Consider the following 22,996-nt stretch of genomic DNA (forward strand, 5'->3'; position numbering starts at 1 on the left):
CGTGCCAGCCCATCCCCCCCTATGGTTTGAACACCCTGAGGGAACACGGTTAACCCCTTGATCGCCCCCTACTGTTAACCCCTTCCCTGCCAGTGTTATTTTTACATTGATCAGTGCATTTTTATAGCACTCTATCAATGTAATAATGTCACTGGCCCCTAAAAAGTGTAATTTGGGGTCAGATTTGTCCGCCGCAATGTCGCAGTCCTGCTCAAAATCGCAGATCGCCGCCATTACTAGTAAAAACAATTTAAAAAACCCTAAATCTATCCCATAGTTTGTAGACGCGATAAGTTTTGTGCAAACCAATCAATATACGCCTATTGCGTTTTTTTTTTTTTTTTTTACCAAAAATATGTAGAAGAATATATATCAGCCTAAACGGATGAATACATGTTGTTTTTTTATATATTTTTTTGGATATGTATTATAGCAAAAAGTACTTTTTTTTTAATTTATTTTTTTCAAAATTGTCGCTCTTTGTTCATAGTGCAAAAAATAAGAACCGCAGAGGTGAGCAAATACCACCAAAAGAAAGCTCTGTGGGAAAAAAAGGACATCAATTTTGTTTGGGTACAATGCCGCATGACCGCGTAATTGTCAATTAACCGATTGCCGATAAGCCGCTGTTATTATATTGCAGCAGGTCGGCACGATCCCGCAAACCATCATAGCTGTACATCGGTCCCTTTAAGCGGCATAGCGGGCGCGCACTGCGGGGGTGACGATGCGCGTGGCCAGCGGGCATGATGGATGGCAGAACAGGGACGTGTGTGTATGCATGCATGTGTGTGTGTAGGCACAAATCCCTGTTCTGGGGGGAGAGGCAGATCATGAGTTCCTACTAGCTAGGAACCACGGTCATTTCCTCCAGTCACTCCCATCCCCCTACAGTTAGAACACACACTAAGGAACACAGTTAACCTCTTGATCGCCCCCCTAGTGTTAACCCCTTCCCTGCCAGTGACATTTACACTGTAATCAGTGCATTTTTATAGCACTGATTGCTGTATAATTGTCAATGGTCCCAAAAATGTGTCAGTGTCCGATCTGTCCGCCATAATGTTGCAGTCCCAAAAAAATTGCTGATCACCGGCATTACTAGTAAAAAAAAAAAATAATAATAAAAATGCCATAAATATTTCCCCTATTTTGTAAACGCTATAACTTTTGTGCAAACCAATCAATATTAGCATATTTCAATTTTTATTACAAAAAAATATGTAGAAAAATACATATCGGCCTAAACTGAGGAAAAAATTTAGCTTTTTTTATAAAAAAAATTGGGGGTATTTATTATAGCAAAAAGTACAAAATATTGTGTTTTTTTTTTTTTCAAAATTGTCGCTCTTTTTTTGTTTATAGCACGAAAAATAAAAACCGCAGAGATGATCCAATACCACCAAAAGAAAGCTCTATTTGTGGGAAAAAAAAGGCCATAAATTTTTTTGGGTACAGAGTCGCACAACCACGCAATTGTCAGTTAAAGCGACGCAGTGCCGTATCGCAAAAAAATGGCCTGGTCATTGAGCAGCCAAATCTTCCGGGGCTGAAGTGGTTAAAGCGACGCAGTGCCATATCGCAAAAAATGGCCTGGTCACTACGGGGGCAAACGAGCTTCAATATGCTTTTTCTTCAGCAGTGGAGTCTTGCGTGGTAAGCGTGCATACAGGCCATGGTGGTTGAGTGCATTACTTATTGTTTTCTTGGAAACAATTGTATCTGCTAATTCCAGGTCTCTCTGAAGCTCTTCACAAGTGGTCCTTGGCTCTTGGACAACTCGTCTGATAATTATTTTCACCCCTCTGTCAGAAATCTTGTGAGGAGCACCTGGTCATAGCCAGTTTATGGTAAAATGTTGTTCTTTCCACTTCCGGATTATGGCCCCAACAGTGCTCACTGGAACATTCAGATGTTTAGAAATCCTTCTGTAACCAATGCCATCAGTATGTTTTGCAACAATAAAGTTGCGAAGGTCTTGAGAGAACTCTTTGCTTTTACCCATTATGAAATGTTTCTTGTGTGACATCTTGGTAATGAAAAACCTTTTTATAGGCCATGAGTTGAGACTGAACCAGCTGATATTAATTTACACTGACAAGGGGCAGGATTGCTTTCTAATTACTGATCCATTTCAGCTGGTGTCTTGGTTTTCCATGCCTTTTTGCACCTCCCTTTCTTTATGTGTTCAATACTTTTTCCCTGTGTCATTCCATTTTATTACACATAACTTAATTTCTGAACACATTTGTTTTGGTTTCTTTGTATGAATTGCATGGATTGTTGCCGACATGGTGAAAATTTCATGTACTAGCACATTTAGAAATATATTTATCTAGAAAAATGGTGAAGTGTTCAATACATTTTTTACTATTGCTGTATATACCTTAGTTGGTAAGCGCTATAACTTTCATGCAAATCAATCAATATACACTTATTGGGATTTTTTAATCAAAAACGTAGCAGAATATTTGCCAAAAATGTATGGGACCTTTTTTTTTATTGGATGTGTTTTGGCAGAAAGTAAAAAATATATTTTTTTTTCCGTTTTTTTTTTTTTTTTCAAAATTTTCCGTTTTTTTTTGTTTATATTGCCACAAATTAAAAAAAAAACAGTGGTAATCAACTACCACCAAAAGAAAGCTCTATTTGTGTGAAAAAAATTATATATATTTTATCGGAGTACAGCGTTTCATGACCGTGCAATTGCCGCCACTTCTGGGTTGTGAGTTGCATGCTAGTTACCCTTCATCCTAGAAACATATAACATAGAAATACAGAAAAAGTGATGGGAGAAAAATAACCAAGTGGTCCATCAAGTCTGCCCATTTTTTTTCATTTTTTGGTTTTGTTTTTTAATATGTGTTTAGTTCTTCTTTTTTATGTATTTTTTTATTGCATGTTTGAAATCACTTACTGTTGACTGATTCTGGCTGTTATATACAGTTGTGCTTATAAGTTTACATACCCCGGCAAAATTTATGATTTCTTGGCCATTTTACAGAGAATATGAATGATAACACAAGCATTTTTCTTTCGCTCATGGTTAGTGTTTGGCTGAAGCCAATTATTATCAGTCAACTGTGTTTATTTTTTTAAAATCATAATGGCAACAGAAACTACCCAAATGACCCTGATCAAAAGTTTACATACCCCAGTTCTTAATACCATGTATTGCCCCTTTAACATCAATGACAGCTTGAAGTCTTTTGTGGTATATTTGGATGAGGCTCTTGACCTTCTCAAATGGTAAAGCTACCCATTCCTCTTGGCAAAAGCCTCCAGTTCCTGTAAATTCTTGGGCTGTCTTGCATGAACTGCACGTTTGAGATCTCCCCAGAGTGGCTCAATGATATTGAGGTCAAGAGACTGAGATGGCCACTCCAGAACCTTCACTTTATTCTGCTGTAGTCAATGACAGGTCGACTTGGACTTGTGTTTTGGATCATTGTCATGTTGGAATGTCCAAGTACTTCCCGTGCGCAGCTTCCTGGCTGATGAATGAAAATTTTCCTCCAGTATTTTTTGATAACATACTGCATTCATCTTGCCAACAATTTTGACCAAATTTCCTGTCCACCTCCGTACCTTTTCATTGTAGGCCTTGTTGACTCCTCTCCAAATGTAGTGTTTATGGTTGTGGCCAAAAAGCTCAATTTTGGTCTCATCACTCCAAATGACTTTATGCCAGAAGGTTTGAGGCTTGTCTGTGTGCTGTTTGGCATATTGTAAGCGGGATACTTTGTGGCATTTGCGTAGTAATGGCTTTTTTCTGGTGACTCGACCATGCAGTCTATCTTTCTTCAAGTAACTCCTGGCTGTGCATCTTGAAACAGCCACACCACATGTTTTCAGAGAGTCCTGTATTTCACCTGAAGTTATTTGTGGGTTTTTCTTTGCATCCCGAACAATTTTCCTGGCAGTTGTGGCTGAAATTGTAGTTGGTGTGGTTTCAACAGACCACCTCAATTTCCACTTCTTGATTAGAGTTTGAACACTGCTAATTGGCATTCTCAATTCCTTGGATATCTTTTTATACCTTTTTCCTGTTTTATACAGTTCAACTACCTTTTTGACAATTCTTTTGCTTTCCCCATGACTCAGAATCCAGAAACGTCAGTGCAGCACTAGATGAAAGATGCAAGGGTCAGGAGTCCAGAAACTCACTGACCTTTTATACACACACACTTATTACAAGCAAACAGATCACAGATGAGGATGGTTACCTTTAAAAGCCATTCACACCCCTTTGTGTCAACTTGTGTGCATGTTATCAAGCCAAAATCACCAGGGTGTGTAAACTTTTGATCAGGGTCATTTGAGTAGTTTCTGTTCCATTATGATTTAAAAAGAGTAAACAAGGTGACTGATAATACATGGCTTCAGCCAAACACTAACCATGAGTGAAAGAAAAGTTTTTGTGTTATCATTCATATTCTCTGAAAAATGGCCAAGAAATCATAAATTCTGCCAGGGTATGTAAACTTATGAGCACAACTGTATTGGCAAATCCTTCCTGCGCTGGGAGAGGTGGTCACTGTCCCTGCTGTCATGTCTGAGCACAGGCCTTGTACATCCAAGCCTTGTCCTGCCTTTGCTTGGACCTCCTCGGTCCCTACCAGCCTGGCCAATTCTCTCCTCCCAGCCAGTTTTCCCTCTCTGTGCCCGATCTACCACCTCCAGAGGTGAAAGAGATTGAAAAGCCCTGCAATGATCGTTATGTCCTGAGCATGTGTATTTATCTCGCACATGAACTTGCTACTGTTGCCTCTCACTTGCAGATATAAAAGACACAAATTGATAGAGCTCTGTATGCATCGGTACATTTTTATTTAAATGCAAGGAGTGTAACTACCTGAATTTGACTTTGTATAAGCTTCTTGAAGTACCTGTACAGCAGAGCTCAGTGAGAGGGAGGGGTAAGCAGCACAAGAAGCCAATCAAGTGTGTTTCAATACAGAGAGCATGCTAATAGCAGGACTGAACAGATTGTTAGAGAGATTACCTCATCGGTATGCTGCTTCTCCTTTCAATGTCCAGTGATGGAGTGAAGAGGGGAGACCTGCCAAAGTAGTTATTTTTGCTTATACAGTTTTGTAATCCAGAAACCTCTGCCAAACACAACCATATCAGCCTCTGATGTAGCAGCAGTATAGCTTGGTCATGAACGATGGGTTATGCACCCCAGCCTGACTAAACAGTCAGGAGCAGCAGAGCACTGGTGAGGTTTGAATTCTACTCAATTGGTCCTTTCTGCATGTTTCCTGTAAGTTCAGGTGCATGTAGAAGTGTATGCATGTAGATAATTTTCCTGCACAGTATTTATGATTGAGTAATTTTTAAACGATAATATTTTTAAGATACAGGATCAATCAAATATGACCACAATCTAAAAATATGAAATTTATTCACCAGACATGTATTCATACAAAATAGTTATATATAATATATAATATATTGGTTGACAAAAACAAATGTTACATAAAATTAAAAATACCGATTGTGCTACATAAAATTAAGAATCTCAATTGAAACACCTGCTAATGGGAGTGTTGTACCTTTTGAAATGACACAGCAATGATAAACTTCCCAAACATATAACCATACAAAATAGTTATATATAGATTGGTTGACAAATCAAAAGTTACATACAATTAAACTAATAATTGTGCTACATAAAAGCTTGAATATCAATTGAAACACCCGCTAAATGGGAGTTTAGTACTTTTGAAATGACACAGCAATGGTAAACTTCCCTGTAGAATCAATAACCTTGTAAAAATGACAATAAGACAGAATGTCTGTTTTTTCACAATTTCAACTGCTACTATACTGCAGATAAGTAAGTGGTTAACAACGTGAAATAAAATTAGAAGTTTGTTATGTCAATAAAATGGAAACTATGCAAATACCAGGCGGTTACTGATTCGAGAGAAAGTTATCCAACTGTATAATAATCAATAAGTAAATATTTAAGATAACACAAATGTATATAAGGTAAAAATCAACACGACATAATTTATTTATTTAATTTATTTCAGGTACTTATATAGCGCCATCAATTTACGCAGCGCTTTACATATACATTGTACATTCACATCAGTCCCTAACCTCAAGGAACAATCTCACATTCATACATACTAGGGACAATTTAGATGGGAAACAATTAACCTACCAGCATGTCTTTGGAGTGTGGGAGGAAACCGGAGTACCCGGAGGAAACCCACGCAGGCACAGGGAGAGCATGCAAACTCCAGGCCGGTAGTGTTGTAGTTGGGATTCAAACCAGCGACCCTTCTTACTGCTAGGCGAAAATGCTATCCACTACACCCGTTCCAAAATAGCTACTGGTCTGAATTGCTGGTTATCAGAGTTTTTAGAACGGCTGCCGTGGCTTTCAAGATGGCTACTCTTAAAGAGGAATTACTTCTTACGACCTCCGAGTTTCAAAGCATAATGCCGTGGACTTTACGGCAGACTTTGTCCGGCGTACTTTTCGACGGACTTTACGACGGACTTTCCGAATGAACGGACTTGCCTACATACAATCAGCCGAAGTCCGACGGATTCGTACGTGATGACGTACGACCGGACTAAAACAAGGAAGTTCATAGCCAGTAGCCAATAGCTGCCCTAGCATCGGGTTTTTGTCCATCGGACTAGCATACAGACGAGTGGACTTTTCGACCGGACTCGAGTCCGTGAAACATGTTTCAAAGCTAAGTCCGTCAAACATTTGAGAAAACAAAGCCCACTGGAGCCCACACACGATCGAATTGTCAGGCGAAATCCGGTACGCCGGACCAAGTATGCCGTAAAGTCCGATCGTGTGTACGTGGCATAAGGTGTCCAGGAATCTTCATGAATGTAGAAGTATGAGTTGATGAGTGCAGTGTGCGTGTCTGGGTCAGTGTGTCATTGAGTGTCGTCTCATGGCATCTATCCTGCTTCTAAATACCATGTTTAGACAATAGGATCATACAAATTATAATAAGCTCAGCCCAAAATGTATGACTTCTTTTTCATTGGTTGGAAAAAAATGTAATGATTAACTTTTGTGAATTCAGGTAATATCACCTTCAACTACTAGGCATGTCTTAGAGCAGAAAAACGTGTTCTGAACTATCTGTTAAATAATATGTTCTATTTTCATAATGTGTATCTCTTTATATATATATTGGTGCTGATAAATATATAAATTATTCAGGGACTCTCCTGACCAGTACAATACACTAAGTATAATTTTAATTAATCAATATCACATAAAAGGATTATGTATATGGATAAATGTATGATTCTTGTACATCCTATGAATGCTTATTTATCTTGGAAAAACACATGCTATATGTATATTTTTATGCAGATGTAGTCACGATTTATATGTCTTTCATAACAATAATTGGTATCTTAAAACAATTCTTCTAATTTTGTTCTACATCAAAATATTATATTTTTACCTTATGACAGAATAATCATTGGGTCAGTAGACACTAAAGTCATAATTGTATTTATGACCTGGAATGTAATATATCATTTGAATGACTTAAAAATCGTATGTATTTTAAAATATCACTGAGTAGACAGAATTCTGATGTCTCAGAAATGTTTGAAATTGACTTTGTACAGACTCGATGAATATTTAGATTTAGATTTTAGCTGTATAAACAATTCCTAGGTCTAAACAATGGGTTCTGTTAGATATCAGCATAGATGGTATAATTTTCAATAAACAATTGCCCTAAACTCCTTTTAGGCATATTAGGCACATTATGATATTCGTTATAGAATGTCCATAGATTATAGGTGCTGTATTTGGAGTCCTACATAGTTTAGGATTTTAAGTAGACAAGCCCAATATCTATTAACTTTTGTCTAATTTACAATTCTTAGAAGTGTCCAGCTGGGTAAATATCCTACACAATTTTCTTGTAAGACATTGTTTGAATAGTGGCTCATAGCGACAATTTTGAGAAAAAACGCATTATTTTTACTTTTTGCTATAATAAATATCCCCAAAAAATATATAAAAAAAAATTTTTTTTTTCCCTCAGTTTAGGCCGATACGTATTTTACATATTTTTGGTAAAAAAAATTGCCATAAACGTTTGATTGGTTTGCGCAAAAGTTATTGCGTCTACGAAATAGGGGATAGTTTTTATTGATATTTTTTTTTTTTTTACTAGTGATCAGTGATTTTTATCATGACTGCGATATTATGGCACACACATCGGACAATTTTGACATATTTTTGGGACCATAGGCATTAATACAGCGATCAATGCTATAAAATTGCATTGATTACTGTACAAATGTCACTGGCAGTGTAGGGGTTAACCACTAGGTGGCACTGTAGGGGTTAAGTGTGTCCTAGGGAGTGATTCTAACTGTGGGGGGGAGGGGCTGTGTGTGACACATCACTGATTACCACTCCCAATTACAGGGAGCGTGATCAGTGTCATTAGGCAGAACGGGGAGATGCTTGTTTACATTAGCATCTCCCTGTTCTTCCTCACCATGACACAATCGCGGCTATGCCTGCGGACATCGAGTCCGTGGGACCCACGATCCTGATCGCGGAGCTCCCGGCGGGTGAGCTGCCTCTTAAAGGGCAACGTACAGGTACGCTAATCTGCCAGTACGTGCCCTTCTGCCACAGTCTATCTGCGTGAGGTGGTCGGGAAGCGGTTAAGGACAATTCATTCAGGTATATGAATAATCCTTTATTGCAGTGTTGTATAAACTAGGATGGTTGATCCAATTAAAATTGGGAAATGTATGAAGTCATGGTGACCTTTAGTTCACCGCTGTGTTAAGGCTTAACCACTTTGCAACCATATATCCCCAACTTAAACTTATTAGAAATGGTTATTTCTTTATCATAATTACAACAGCTTTAAGTCGGATTTCTATTGATAGATGATTTGATTAAATATATAAAAAGTAATTATGTTCTGTGTATGTTACTGATGAATATAAACAAAAATCAACCAGCGCGGACCACAAACCTAACTAAATAGCAGCTGTGATACTGAGGGTAAATTTAACAAATCCCATAAATTAACATATAAAGAAAGCAGTACAGCGCATAAAGTAAAATACAATAGGTGAAAATAAAATGAATATAAACTAAAGTCCAAAATACATAAATTGCAAGTAATAATCCAGTGATTCCTCCAGTGACTCAGGTGACATATGGAAAACGCAAGGTGACCTCCACCTTCGGTGACACCAGCTGCTCACCTTAATAGATGGACCCCTGAGTGAATCAGTCAGGTCAAAATCAGCGGTTCCCTCACAGGGACAATACCAAAGGGAGACAGCAGCAGCAGCTTACAGAAAGTCAGCTTTCAGTGACCAGCAAGTAGGCAGATAATTCACATGTAAAAGAGGTAGGAAGAAATCTAGTGCTCTCTGTATAGTACTAAAAACATTTATTAAAATATGCAGGAGCACTCACATTACAATGCACTGTACCCCAGTGCGGAGGATGAAAGCGTGGATGGAGTGGATGTCCCAAGACAGGATGGACGAGCGGAGCGCGGGTGACGTCACGATCGGAGCACGTACACAAATGCCGTACGCGTTACGTCCCTCAAAATGGGCGGGACTTCCTCAGCGGCCGCGGAGGGACGTAACGCATACGGCATTTGTGTACGTGCTCCGATCGTGACGTCACCGCGCTCCGCTCGTCCATCCTGTCTTGGGATATCCACTCCATCCACGCTTTCATCCTCCGCACTGGGGTACAGTGCATTGTAATGTGAGTGCTCCTGCATATTTTAATAAATGTTTTTAGTACTATACAGAGAGCACTAGATTTCTTCCTACCTCTTTTACATGTGAATTATCTGCCTACTTGCTGGTCACTGAAAGCTGACTTTCTGTAAGCTGCTGCTGCTTCTGCTGTCTCCCTTTGGTATTGTCCCTGTGAGGGAACCGCTGATTTTGACCTGACTGATTCACTCAGGGGTCCATCTATTAAGGTGAGCAGCTGGTGTCACCGAAGGTGGAGGTCCGTGTATGTCACTACAGTCACCTTGCGTTTTCCATATGTCACCTGAGTCACTGGAGGAATCACTGGATTATTACTTGCAATTTATGTATTTTGGACTTTAGTTTATATTCATTTTATTTTCACCTATTGTATGTTACTGATGAAGTCTATAGAAATGTAGGTCTGTAGCTGCTTTTAATTCTGTTCTTAGGACCCTTTCAACACAGATGGCCAAAGGGCAGTAAAAACAGGTGGATTTACCACCCCCCCCCCCCAACTGCCCAGCTGAATTCTTCCATTACATCTTCGCGGGACTGTACACATGCTGGGGCAGGGAAGCTGCGTTTAAATGCAGCAATTTTAGCTTGGCCTGTCAAACTCAAACCATTAAAGTGAAACTTCACCCTAAAAGAGTATTGCTGTATGCCCCACCCCCTTCCCCTAATACTTTTGAACTTTTTTCTTGGGAGGGGGGACTGGGAACCTATGCGCTCCCACTTCTTGTCAGTGTGCCTAGCCGATTCCACAGAAAGTTCAGGCCCAAAAGTGTTTGTAGCTGCTTACTTTTAATTAATTTTTTTTTTTTTATTAATTTTTTTTCTAAACAGACTCAAGATTCTCTTTAAGGTCAATGTGAGCATGCTACAGCCACAAAGTCAAACACTTTGCTCACGGTTGCTGTGAAGTATTATGATATAAAATCCTCCTTACGATTTTAAAAAAATGACCCTGACATTCAGGAGGAGGATCGCCGCTGCTCCGCCGCCCTCTGAAAAGCAGTCCACCACAGTTCACTGTATACACTGCCTCCCATCCGAAAGAGCCTTAATAGTGGCTTGCTTTTTTTTACAGGGTTATTTTGTAAAAGTGGACCGTTATGTTATGCTTTTCTGATGTCACAGGGGAACATTTTCTATAAAATTTGAATTGTCATGCCTCTATTTTATTTTATAGAATGGCCATAAAAAATGATTGCTACTACTCTAATGATTTTGTTATAGTCAAATAATAAGCTAACTTTTCTATATCATTAATCAGGCTCTCACCTATGTGTATATAAACTGAACTACACAGAATACACAAACCATCCCATGGCTTCAGAATGGTGTCCTGTACTGCCAGTATCACCAAGGTGAGATTTTTCTGTTTCTCTGTTAAATTACACCTAAACACAAACTGAATGATATGAAGTTAAAGTGGTAGTAAAGTCCATAGACCAAAAAATAAAAAATGGCCCCCCTGCAGGTTTTAGTCATAATGTACTAGTATGCATCTCATACAAGTACATTATGACAGCCGTATCTGCAAACGGAGTCCTCCAGCACAGCGCTGTCACCTCTCCCTCAACGCTTCCCTCTTCGCCAGGTATTCCTTCTGGGTTTCATATCTTCGGCCACTTAAATGTCTTGGGCACGATAATGTCACTCCCATGCATGCGCACATGAGTCACATTGCCAAGGCACACAGTAGGCCGTAAACGTGGTATAAGCTGCACATACGCGCACTCGGAACACGTTGCCGCTGACAGCCAAAAGGGACATTTATGACAGAAAGGGACCTCCTAGGGTCTCTTCTGTTATAAAAACCCTGCTTGTCAGAGGATGTAACATTTTTGACTTCATTACCAGCATTGTGTATTTGCTATTTTTTTTAATAAAATACTGTTTTCACTTTTTTTTTTCATGCTTTATTACTTGCTTTATTACTTCTCAGTACTTTACAGCCAATTTATGGCTATATGCATTGTGCATGTGCATTGCACAATGTGTTTTGGTGCGTCCACTTGTAATTTTTATTCGGAGTGTATGTGATGGGGTGACAACACAGGAACACAGTTGGAGACTGGAACATTGCTTTGTGACTTCATAAAAGGAAGTGCTTGAACAAGGACTTTTTATGGTAGTATCGCCAGATATTAATTTAACTATGCTTGCCCCGCCCAGTTGTAAATATATAGTGGCAAGGCGGGACAAGCGTCGATTCAGGAGGACATACCATTACATCCTTCTGTTCTGGCTGCTCGTGCTCCGGCCAATCTATGATCTCATTGACCTTGTGCCATGTGATCGCTATGACCTATCACAATGATCACACAAATAAACAAAGGCTGCATTGCTGCAGCCTTTGAAGTCTCTCCTCTCACAGTGATTGGCTAAAGAAGTAAATAAATATAAAATAAGGATTACTGTCACCAAAGCACTGATGACATTATACTGCTCTGGTTAGTGATCAGAGACACAGTAGGCCATTGCAGAATACAGTGTGTTGGCCAGAGCAGTACAATGTCACCATAGGGCTCATTCACACTTACAGATCTTTCTGATAAGTGTTCAGATTGCTCTTCAGAGAGCATCTAATAGGTGGTGATAAGGCCTCCATATTTAGTTATGTTTGTCACTAAATGTAGCAGAATACAGTTTGGTCAAAGTTTATGAAGAAAAATTACCGGTATTTGCAAAATTTTATAACCGAAACTAAGAAAACTTTTCTTTTTTTTTTTTTTTTTTTTAAACCTTTGGTCTTTTTTTCCTTTTTATATAGCAAAAATGAAAAACCCAGTGGAGATTAAATGCCACCAAAAGAAAGTTCTAGCTGTCTCAAAAAATGATATATTCACACACATATCTCTGTTCCTGCTCTGTCAGGAGCGATCGCGAGTGTGCCGGCAGACATCGCAGCCGCCGGGCATGGTCTCCTCAGTGACGCAGCGGGCACACGCGCGTGCCCCCTAATCCCCTTAAAGCGGCTGCCGTACAGCTTTGGCGATTCGCGCAGGGGAGCCATTCTGCCGCCGTCAATACGTGATTCGTGCTTGTGATGGAGAATGCATTTGCTGCACAAAACTACTTCTAGTGTCAACTCAGCACTTGTTTACTGTGTTAAAGTAAATCTAAACCCAATTACTAACCTTTCATATACAGTATGCTTTAACATTTATGGCCTAAGTGTACCTAAAACATCAGTACAAGGAACATTACTTACAGTGAGGTGTGTATCTTGTGCTGCTGTCTCCTGCTTTTGCTGAAATCATCCTCCCCCGATGTTCCTCCACCCCACCAACATAATCTTTTGGTTAATAGAACCTAAGGGGCTGTCACAGGCATTCATCGTGAGAGCCTCACTTTGCCTGCCATTTCTGCCCAGCTGGAAGCTGTTAGCTTACCTGATTGAAACGGGATCTATGAATGGAGGGGCAGACCTATCAATCATCTGTCTATCCTCCATTCTATGATCCTAGTTGGCTGTGGCTGGAGGGGACATGCGCAACTTCCAGCCCCACTGCTTACAGCCTGTGAAAATCTATATAGTCTGACAGCTGTTGCGGATGTACGGAGCTGGGTGGTTCACTCAGCAGTTCTTCTGTTTAGGACAGTTAGGTGCCCAGGGACAAATGCCTGGAACAAAGACTGCTTGCATTCCAGGCCTTTGCCCATTTCAGGCATACTGCCCTAAATGTACATGCCACTAGTTAAACCGTCCATCTGCAGCATCTTTTAGACACTCGATTGACAGGCTGCTGGCAGCTGGGATGGGTGGTGTGCTTGTGTCCTCCAGCCTCAGCTAAACTCTGGAGCCCTATACATTGGGGCTAAAGGCTAAAGGGGCCATGCTAAGACATATCCACGATGCTCTGTGTTCTGGGCTCTGTTCCCTGCGAGTGTCAGTAACACATACAGTAATGTAATCTGTAAGATTACATTACTGTATCAAATCATTTCACATCCCTTTTGTCCCCAATGCTGTGTCCAATGCCCTGCATGCACTTTTATATTATATATACTGTTCTTTCTGCCTGGAAACGAGATTGTCCATGGCAACCAAAAAGTGTCCCTCTACGTCAAAAGTGGTTTTAGACCAGCTAGAAAACACAGATGGTGATAGTGAATTGTGGGGAAATTAATTTTATGATTATTATTATCATAAAATTATTATTTATGATTATTATTTATGAACTATTATTTATAGTTATTTATTATATTATAATTTAGTGTTTCAAACTTTATCATACCCGGGATGTCTACTATACTGTTATTTGGACAGATTTAAGAATTACAGGCCTACAATATAAAAAGCCAAATGTCTATGCAAAACAATGTACTGCTTTGAGATTCAAAAATCTGACGTAATCATACCGCCACTGAGGTTAAATTTAAAAAAAAAAAACTTTTTTTGGCACGATCAGTCATATTTTCAATATCAATGCCAAAATTTCACAATTTTTGCCTGGGTATGCAAACTTCTGAGTAGTGAAGTGTTAAAATCTGCTTATTTTTCGCTATATGTGCCCTATTGGCGCAGTTCCTCTCTACTTCCTGTCCCAGCAACACAATAAGAAGTAAAACGAAATCTCTCCAAAGTAAGGGGAATTCCACATTTAAACAGTTGTCACTTGTCCAGATGCAGAAATGGATGTGGTATTTTGGGAAGGCAGTGGGGTATATCGCCTCCCAGTGATTTGTTGTCAGTAGTGGCGCTCCACTTTGACAGCTAGGTGGCGCTTTAGAGGGACATTGCAGTGACTCTGACCTGAATGAAGTGTTCTTGTCACATTTTGTTAGGCTCATAGTGTTAAATGCACCCTACAGCAAACCAATATGGAAGATTGGCTTTAATCCTATGCATAAATACTTAGAGATGTCCTTAATCTAAAGCCCCATCGCTGTGTTTCCAATGTTGAAGGTGTCTCATAGAATAACCTAGTTTTGCAATATGCAAGATTTTTACCCAGGAGACTGGGGGGCATTTTGGCGAATGATATTTACAGGTCACATCAACTATACTGTCAGCCAGCTTTGCTCATCCACTCATACTATTATGGGACATAATTAAAAGGGTTAAGACAGATACTGTCAGAGAAAATGTTAAACAACTTTCCAGGCAACGTGTATAAGGACTTAACTTGCTAAGGAAAGTAAAATTTAAAAAATCAGAATACACTACACAGTTTTATATTTAGGATACGAGGATTCATTTGTGATCCCCATAAAGAAATTTGAGGAGCTCAAAAGAGCATCATTGATATCCTTTTAGATGTGAACACCATCCAATATAATATAAGTTTGAGCTACAGTAGCCACAATTATTTTGATAACCCCATGATGCGGCTCTCATTTATATGTGCCAAAGTGAACTTGATGTGCCTATTTTACAGATACACCCAGAGTACCGAAATCTCTGAAAAGAGACTCTGGAGATATCCGGGTACTGCAATCAACCCCTGTCCAGCCAAAAATCTTTTATGTAGCCAGTAGGGCAGTGCTCCAATGATTTCTGCTCTTAGGCAGTACATTTACTTTATAAAGTCTAAAGCACAGCTCCCCTGCCATATTTCTGTTAGTTGTGGATAGTGTGGGGCTGGAGCATCTGACAGGCATTTACTGCTAAATGTTTTCCTGCTGGGGAGGTTTTTCCATACTTCCTGCCAAAGTGACACACTATCACAATGGCAAGGTGTCATTAGCACAGAAGTCTAAAAGCCTGACAGAGGTTCTAATCCTTACCTAGTCTGTCCAAAATGGGAAAGAAAAGATTGGCTGGAGTTGAGCTTTTTAGTATATGGGCATACAGTCTAATACCTCTGTTGTTGTGGAGCACTGGAACCAATGTATTTTTGCCCATAGGACTGCATTACAGAAAACGCTGTGCACATGGAGCCATGTACTTATGCATGTGTATGGGTGTAATGCGTTCATAGGTGTGTGCACACTGGTGCTGGTGGTTACATGCACAAGATGTTTTATGTAATGCATTCCTATGGGTTGAAGTATGCTGCAACTGTGGTATTACACGTATTCCATATGTGTTGCCACTAATAAAAGCTTTTGTGCACTTAGTATTTTGTAGAAGAAAAATTAAAATAGTTGTATTGTGAAGCCCACTAAATCTCTCTTTCTCTCTCTCTCTCTCTTTGGTGGTCCCACAGCAAATCTTTCCCACTTTTCAACCGTTGCGTCCCTCAGAACCCTGACTGTTACAATCACTTTGCCTCGGTTCTCATCGATGTGGTTAATGAGGTGGACTTGTTTCATCGTGTCCTTAGTGGAATTATGGCTGGAAGAGATAATGTCATAGGGTTGAGCATCCTTGCAGTAGGTATGAAGCAAATTTCTGTTTTTTAATTTTCTTAATAGATCCATATCCGGTAACTCCATGCATTTTTTTTTTAAACATGAGTGGAAAAGCATTTGAACCTCTTCAAGCTTTTGCTGCCATCTCACTCTGTCCCAAAGACAAAGCTGTCACTAGGATAGGAATTGAAGGGGACTTTCCCCTACAGAACCACGAACCTTAGTAGAAATCTGATAAGGGGTTCATTTACATTAGTGGTTGAGGAGAGGTAAAACTCAGCAGTTAAGCCATTTTTTTTTTTTTTTAATTGTATTTTTATTGAAATATCAAAGAATAAGTACAAAATTGTAACAAAATGTACATTGCACTATCAACATAAGTGCATTATAAACAAGCATAATGAAAAAAGAAAACAAAATGGAAAATAACAAATATAAGTGATAAAAGTGTTCACAGAAACAAGGCACATATGTGTATTAGATCAAATCTTTATGATGTATGCGATAAACGTAATATGGGAGGGTACCTAGAATCCTGTGAGCAGTTCATAGTATATACACATGCAACGTAGAATTAAATTGGGTTAGGATTAGGGCATATTTGGTAGTATGGGGTCCCGACTTCCGAAAGATCCCATGGTTCCCATATTTTATTAAATTGGGGGATGCAGTCATGTACCGAAGCCGTCAAGAACTCCATTGTCCGAATCTCAGCCACCAGATGTAGAAATCCGGACCATGGAGGAGGTGTATTGGATAACCAGAACAATGGGATAATCCTCCTGGCGGCTAGCAATATATAGGATATCAGTTTGTTTGTCTTTTTAGACCCAAAAGGTAGTTCAAAGGATCTAACGGAAGAGGCACCCCAGTCACCTTTTGTATAAGTAAATGTGTATCATTCCAAAAAGGTTGTATCAAGGAACATTGCCAGAAGATATGAAATAGTGAGCCTATATCAGTTCCACACCGCCAGCAGTGCTGTGAAACTGAAGGATCATATTTGTGAATCACATCGGGAGTTCTGTACCAAAACATGAGAATCCTAATGGTTGTCTCCCTGTGTGTGACACATTTAGAGGATTTAAAGGTAGAGGACCAGATCCTATCCAACATCTGTATTGTGACAGGACGGCCCACTAACTGAGACCACTTGCGCATATAATGGTGTAATGTTTCTGTAATTGGAATCGGCTCATGGAGGATACGATAGTTACAAGAAATTAAGTGAAATTGATGAGGACCTTGGGCACACAAGTGCTCAAAAGTAGTTAAGCCATGTTTTTACTGCCTTCCCAGCTGCTCCTCCTAGCCTCAGTGGGACTCAATGCTTTGCTTCTTACCTGCGGCAGGTATTTATTTATTTTTATTTATTATTTATTTCAGGTACTTATATAGCGCCGTCAATTTACGCAGCGCTTTACATATACATTATACATTCACATCAGTCCCTACACCCTCAAGGAGCTTACAATCTAAGGTCCCTAACTCACATTCATACATACTAGGGACAATTTAGACCGGATCCAATTAACCTACCAGCATGTCTTTGGAGTGTGGGAGGAAACCGGAGTACCCAGAGGAAACCCACGCAGACACAGGGAGAACATGCAAACTCCAGGCAGGTAGTGTCGTGGTCGGGATTTGAACCAGCGACCCTTCTTACTGCTAGGTGAGAGTGCTACACACTACACCACTGTGCCGCCCAGGTATCATACCCCCGCCGCTTTTGGAGGTCGAAGTGCTCGCCAAGCACGACCCATTCAAGTGAATGGGGCTGCTCTGCAAGCACCCCACAACCAGCTGCAGTGCATACGGGGGCAGCACACTAGTGTGGGGTTTAAGGGGTCAAAGCAGGTTGTGCAACGCCTCCTCACCACCCGTTAAGGCCCCTTTCACACTGCCACAACTTGAAAGTCACGCAATTTTACAGTGAAAAATTTGCGGCCGCAATTTTACCACAATTGCAGGGAATGCCTGTGTAAACTTGAGCTCTATAGACCTCAACTTGCATCAAAGTCGGACCAAAGTAGTACAGGGACTACTTTGAAGTTGGTGTGACTTGGAGTCGCACAGATATGAATGGTACTCATTTGAAATCATGGGGTACGACTTGTCATGCGACTTTGCAGTCCCAAGTCGCAGGACAAGTCGCACAAGTGTGAAAGGGGCCTAAATAATCTCTGAAGAGTTATCTGATCATGGGTCGCTCTACAAAGATCAAAAGCACATACTCTTCTCCACTTTTCCCAGAACTGAAAATGTTTTGGCTGCAATGACACTTTAACCTCCTTTAGTACAGTCAGGCTATATTTGCACTGTGCTGTACACAAAAAGACTTACACTATTTGTAAAGTAAAAACGTGATTCAGTTTATCTTGTTGAAAAAAAAAGAAACTTTTGGCCAATTTGACAAAAAAATAAGTTGTTATAAAACAAAACTATCAAACTCCTAAATCATAACTAAATTCAGTGTCCCTGGACCATTTGCTATGCTTTGCACAGCTGACTTGCACATTATGGCAGTCTTACCCTGTAGTTTGGTCTCCTCCAGTGATACAAGGTCTGTACTCTCTCCCCTGTGGCTGCAATCTGCTCCTTTTCTGTCTTGTTGTCTTTCTTAAAAAAAAAAAAAAAACCCTACCTGTTAGCATTTTTTGTAAAAAAAAAAAAATGAGTTCAGTTTTAATTTGACCACACATTACAAACTAACTATGAAGTTTAAGTGTCTGATATGTAATATGATTAATTAGATTATAAATGATATACTTTTTATAAGTAGGCTAATGCAGTACATTGTCAGTAATAGCACATATACAAAGGAAGAGTGAGAGCATATTTATTAAAATTGATAATGTATGTCACTTGCAAAAAAGGAGAGGAGTTGAAATATGAGACTTTAAATGAGGACATGGCCTGGTAAGGTCAAATACCTCCATCCCTGTCAATGTTGAAAAAGGGGGGGAAGGAGGGGAAAATGGGACTTTAAATGGAGCGTGCGTGTGCAAATAAATAGATGAATGGATAGGTAAACTTAGCATTTTATAATTCGTAAACAAGGTATATTATGGTAATATATCAAAATCCAATTCAATTCATACATGGTAATGATACATAATCAAATAAAGTTCATGCTTTAAAACAATTATAATACAAAGTTTAACCCGTGTCACTGTTATGGTGGCATACATTTTTTTTCCTTTCTGCTAAATGCCAACCTTTCAACAAATATACATCTACTTTAATTAAAAAAAAAAATAAATAAATAAAAACTTAAGGATCAAAGAGTGGAGAATTAATTAAAGTGACACTAAACAATATTCCTATTTTCCAAAAATAATCCATACACTACTTAGTAACTATGTAATTTATTATATATTTATTATTTCATGAAATTCTTTCTTAATGTGCTTTTCTGCCTCTTGGTAACCTCCTCTGTGAGTTCCCAAACCTCTCCTTTCCCCCTCACTTTTGGCTCCTTTCACACCTAAGCCTAGTGCAGCGACAAAGATTTTTTGTTGTGCATTTTTGGAGCAGCAACATTCATTTGATTGGGCCTCCCTCCGCTCCAAAAACGCTCCAAAGAAACTAATGTACCAAATTTTTTAAACCAAGCCAAGGGCGTTTGGCGGTGCGTTTTTATAAAAAAAAAAAAAAAATTGCTGCTATTTTTAGCATTTTTTTTCGCTCGACAAACAAACACTGTGTTTGGGGTGCTATTAAGAAATAATGGCATTGCAAACATGTCCCATGTTTTGCCGCAGTTCTGGAAATGTAAGCAGAATCCGTCCGCGGCTCCAGTATGCTCAGGTGTGAACAGAGCCTTCCAGTTGTTATAACTTGCAGTGCACGTTAGTTGCATTCATGTGCATTGCTCTATTCACACTACAAATCCCATAGTCCATTTTAGGAGCAAGCAGGAGGTGGTGGCTACATTCCTACATACAGTGGTACCATGAAGAATGAATGTTGCCACCCCCAAGCAGGAAGCTGGGAACCGTGGGAAGAAAACATTTAATTTAGAGAACTGGAGGAGGCTGAGAGCAATTCTAGGTACCTTTTTTGAGTTAAGACTACATACCTAATAGTACTTGTACTTGTACTTGTGCTCAAGTATTTGCCAGTACCGATACCTTTTCCGATTTGAGCCCATACAAAATGAATGGGCTCAAATCCCACTGCCAAGAATCGCATGTGATTCCTGTCTGAACTGCATGCGGTTCCCGCACTGCTCCTGTGTGAACCCATGCTGAGGTAACTATGACAAGCTTGGGTTCACTCAGGAGCGGTTGGGAAATGTGATTCGGAATTGTACTGCATTCCTGTTCAAATTACATGCGATTCTTTGCAGTAAATCAATAAAAAGTGATATACCACTCTAAAGTAGCTTAGTGAATAAGTACATATAATGAGATTGCAGCGACTAACCATGTGATATAAACATAGCAAAAGGTACATTAAACAAAAAGTCCCTCTAATCTCAAAATTAAAAAAAACAAAAACAAATTCTTAATGTGACACGATACACTCTGTGCATAAAAAATGTCCTTATATCTTTCAAGTGATGAAAAAAGAGAGAAGACAGTTCAAAAATTGTGCAGAAAATTAATCCTCTCGATAGATGTGTAGAAATCCAATCAAAGCTGATTGAACAGGGATTCCTCCACCAAAAGATCATGCAGAGCCTTCTGTGGCACCCCACACCCTGTGATCAGGGACGCTTACCAGATGGTAGGGACCACCTATTTCTAGAATGGTCAGACAGACAGGCAGGCAGAACAACATCTGCAGGGTACAATAAACCAAGAAGCCTCTGGGACGCTCTGGTGGTAGGATGGGTCCTCCAGTGTGGTCATACTCACAGTGGGATATCCAAACCAATCTCTATTGATCGTAGACAACTGTTCATTATTGAACCACTAGCCCCTGAAGAAAAGGATTGCCGTCACAAAACTTGAAACGGTTTGGGCACCCTCTGTCTCATCCCTATATATGACAGAGTCCAGTGGTTGTTTGTATATCTTTTGATATTGCACCTTATCTGTATATGCATCCAATTTTGATTTTTATCATGTCATACCTCCATGATTTTAACTTTTCAAATAAAATATAAATATGTTTTCAATACTGCTTGATTGCTAAGGAGTTTCTGCCTTCTAAGGTCCCACAGAGGATTTTTTTTCTGTATTTGAACCCATCCTTAGTGTACAGCTGTCTAATGACTGGCTTCTGTTGAATGGGCATGCTGGAAAACCATCATTCAATCAGCGCTTGCAGCCAATGGCTGTGAGCACTAATCAGTGTATTCTCGCAGTAAGGGGGGTGTCCCCCTGTCAGAATACAATATCTCAGTGGGAAAGATCCCACATCAACATCGCTTGTGTTGATGCCGGTATCTGTCAGTTTTTTGTTCAGTCAACCCGCTGGTTGAACGAAAAAAAAAAAAAGAAACTGTGTACCCAGCTTTAGTTTAGTGTTAGGGACAAAAGTTAAAGAGGAATTCCAGGTATGGAAATTTTTTACATAGTTATATTGGTCCAGTTTAAACCAATGTAACTATGTATACACCATGTCACAATTAGTGATGTGGGCAGCAACGCCTACTCTACAAACCTTTGGTATAACTTCAAAATCGATACATTTTGAAGTACATTTTGTAAGATGAATGAAATACTGCTAGCAAACTTTCTATGTAGGGGGTTAAGCCTGGTATGCACGGGCCAAAAATTAGCCAGTTCAGGAGGAAATGGCTGACTTTTGATCTGAGTGTATAGTAAGGATGGTCTCTGGCGGGTTCGCAACCTTACATGCCCGAGCCTGCTAGGAAGATTACACTGCGCATCGCTAATCACAGGCAGTGGGACATTTCCAGAACTCTGCAGCCGCAGATCGGGAAATGTCTCCCTGCCTGTGATTAGCGCTGAACAGTGTAAGCTTCCTGGCGGGCTTGGGCATGTTTGCGAACACACCTGAGACCAGCCTTACTGTACACTCAGACCAAAAGTCAGCCGTTTCCTCCTGAACTGGCTTATTTTTGGCCCGGGCTTAACCCCCACATAGAAAGTTTGCTAGCAGTATTTCATTCATCTTACAAAATGTATCGATTTTGTTTGCTACACTACATTTTGTTTTTAATCTTTTAAAATGTATTTATAGTGTGAATAATAATTAATAATTTTGTCTTTCAACAGCTTTATCTGTAGTGATGGTCATATCATTTCGGTATATCAGCACTCTCATGGTCCACATCTTTGTAACCTTGCTCATGTTTGGGCTTCTATGTAAGTACCTTTATAATAAAAATACATAACGTCTAATGTTTGGGTATGGGTAACTTTCTTTTTCCTTCATTTAGGGACACAAGAATAGCAAAAAATAGACAAAGTGTGGACTTTGAGGGGTCTATTTATAAAAAAATTGTTTAACATTCATGCAAGTGTAACGAATAATACCCGTAATGTTTGTAGTGTGTGCAATGGTTTCCTGTTTGCCTTTTGCAAGGTGAATTGCCTAACATTCGGTCATAATAGAAATATAACTATCAGAGCATTTGACAAAAGGATTAACATTCACCAGCAGAGAAAACAGCCTAACACATTTGAACAGCAGGGGAAATAATAAGATTGAGACTTCTGCACTGTGTACAGTCCTTAAGCCTCAGTGTGAAGCAAAACATTTAGCAGTGATATTACTACCACTGCCAAATGTGACTGTGTCCTCCTGGCTGTTAAGGAGTCAGCACCCGCATAGTACCCACTACTCATTTACAGGTAGTGAATTGACTGGTGCTTGACTAGCGGTCTCCTTGTGTGGAAATGGCATCAGCTGGGGACCTGGATGATGATGGTGATGATGATGATAGGGGTAGGGCAGCGCTCAGGTGAATGTAACTGACTTCACCAGGTAAGGAAAACTTACCAGCTGACAGGATGGG

At 39.7% G+C, this 22,996-nt stretch overlaps 1 protein-coding gene across 3 annotated transcripts in view; it reads left to right on the forward strand.

The window, feature by feature from the left end:
- Positions 1-22,996, forward strand: part of SLC44A3 (solute carrier family 44 member 3) — a 225,516-nt gene that overhangs the window by 88,058 nt on the left and 114,462 nt on the right. For all 3 annotated transcript variants that reach the window (XM_073593076.1, XM_073593073.1, XM_073593075.1), the window contains 3 exons: positions 11,033-11,126; positions 15,918-16,087; positions 22,254-22,343. In XM_073593076.1, coding sequence (XP_073449177.1) covers positions 11,033-11,126; positions 15,918-16,087; positions 22,254-22,343 — 354 coding nt within the window. The remainder of the gene's footprint in view (positions 1-11,032; positions 11,127-15,917; positions 16,088-22,253; positions 22,344-22,996) is intronic.

This window comes from Aquarana catesbeiana, linkage group LG07 (assembly GCF_042186555.1).
Source record: "Aquarana catesbeiana isolate 2022-GZ linkage group LG07, ASM4218655v1, whole genome shotgun sequence".
Taxonomy (NCBI): domain Eukaryota; kingdom Metazoa; phylum Chordata; class Amphibia; order Anura; family Ranidae; genus Aquarana; species Aquarana catesbeiana.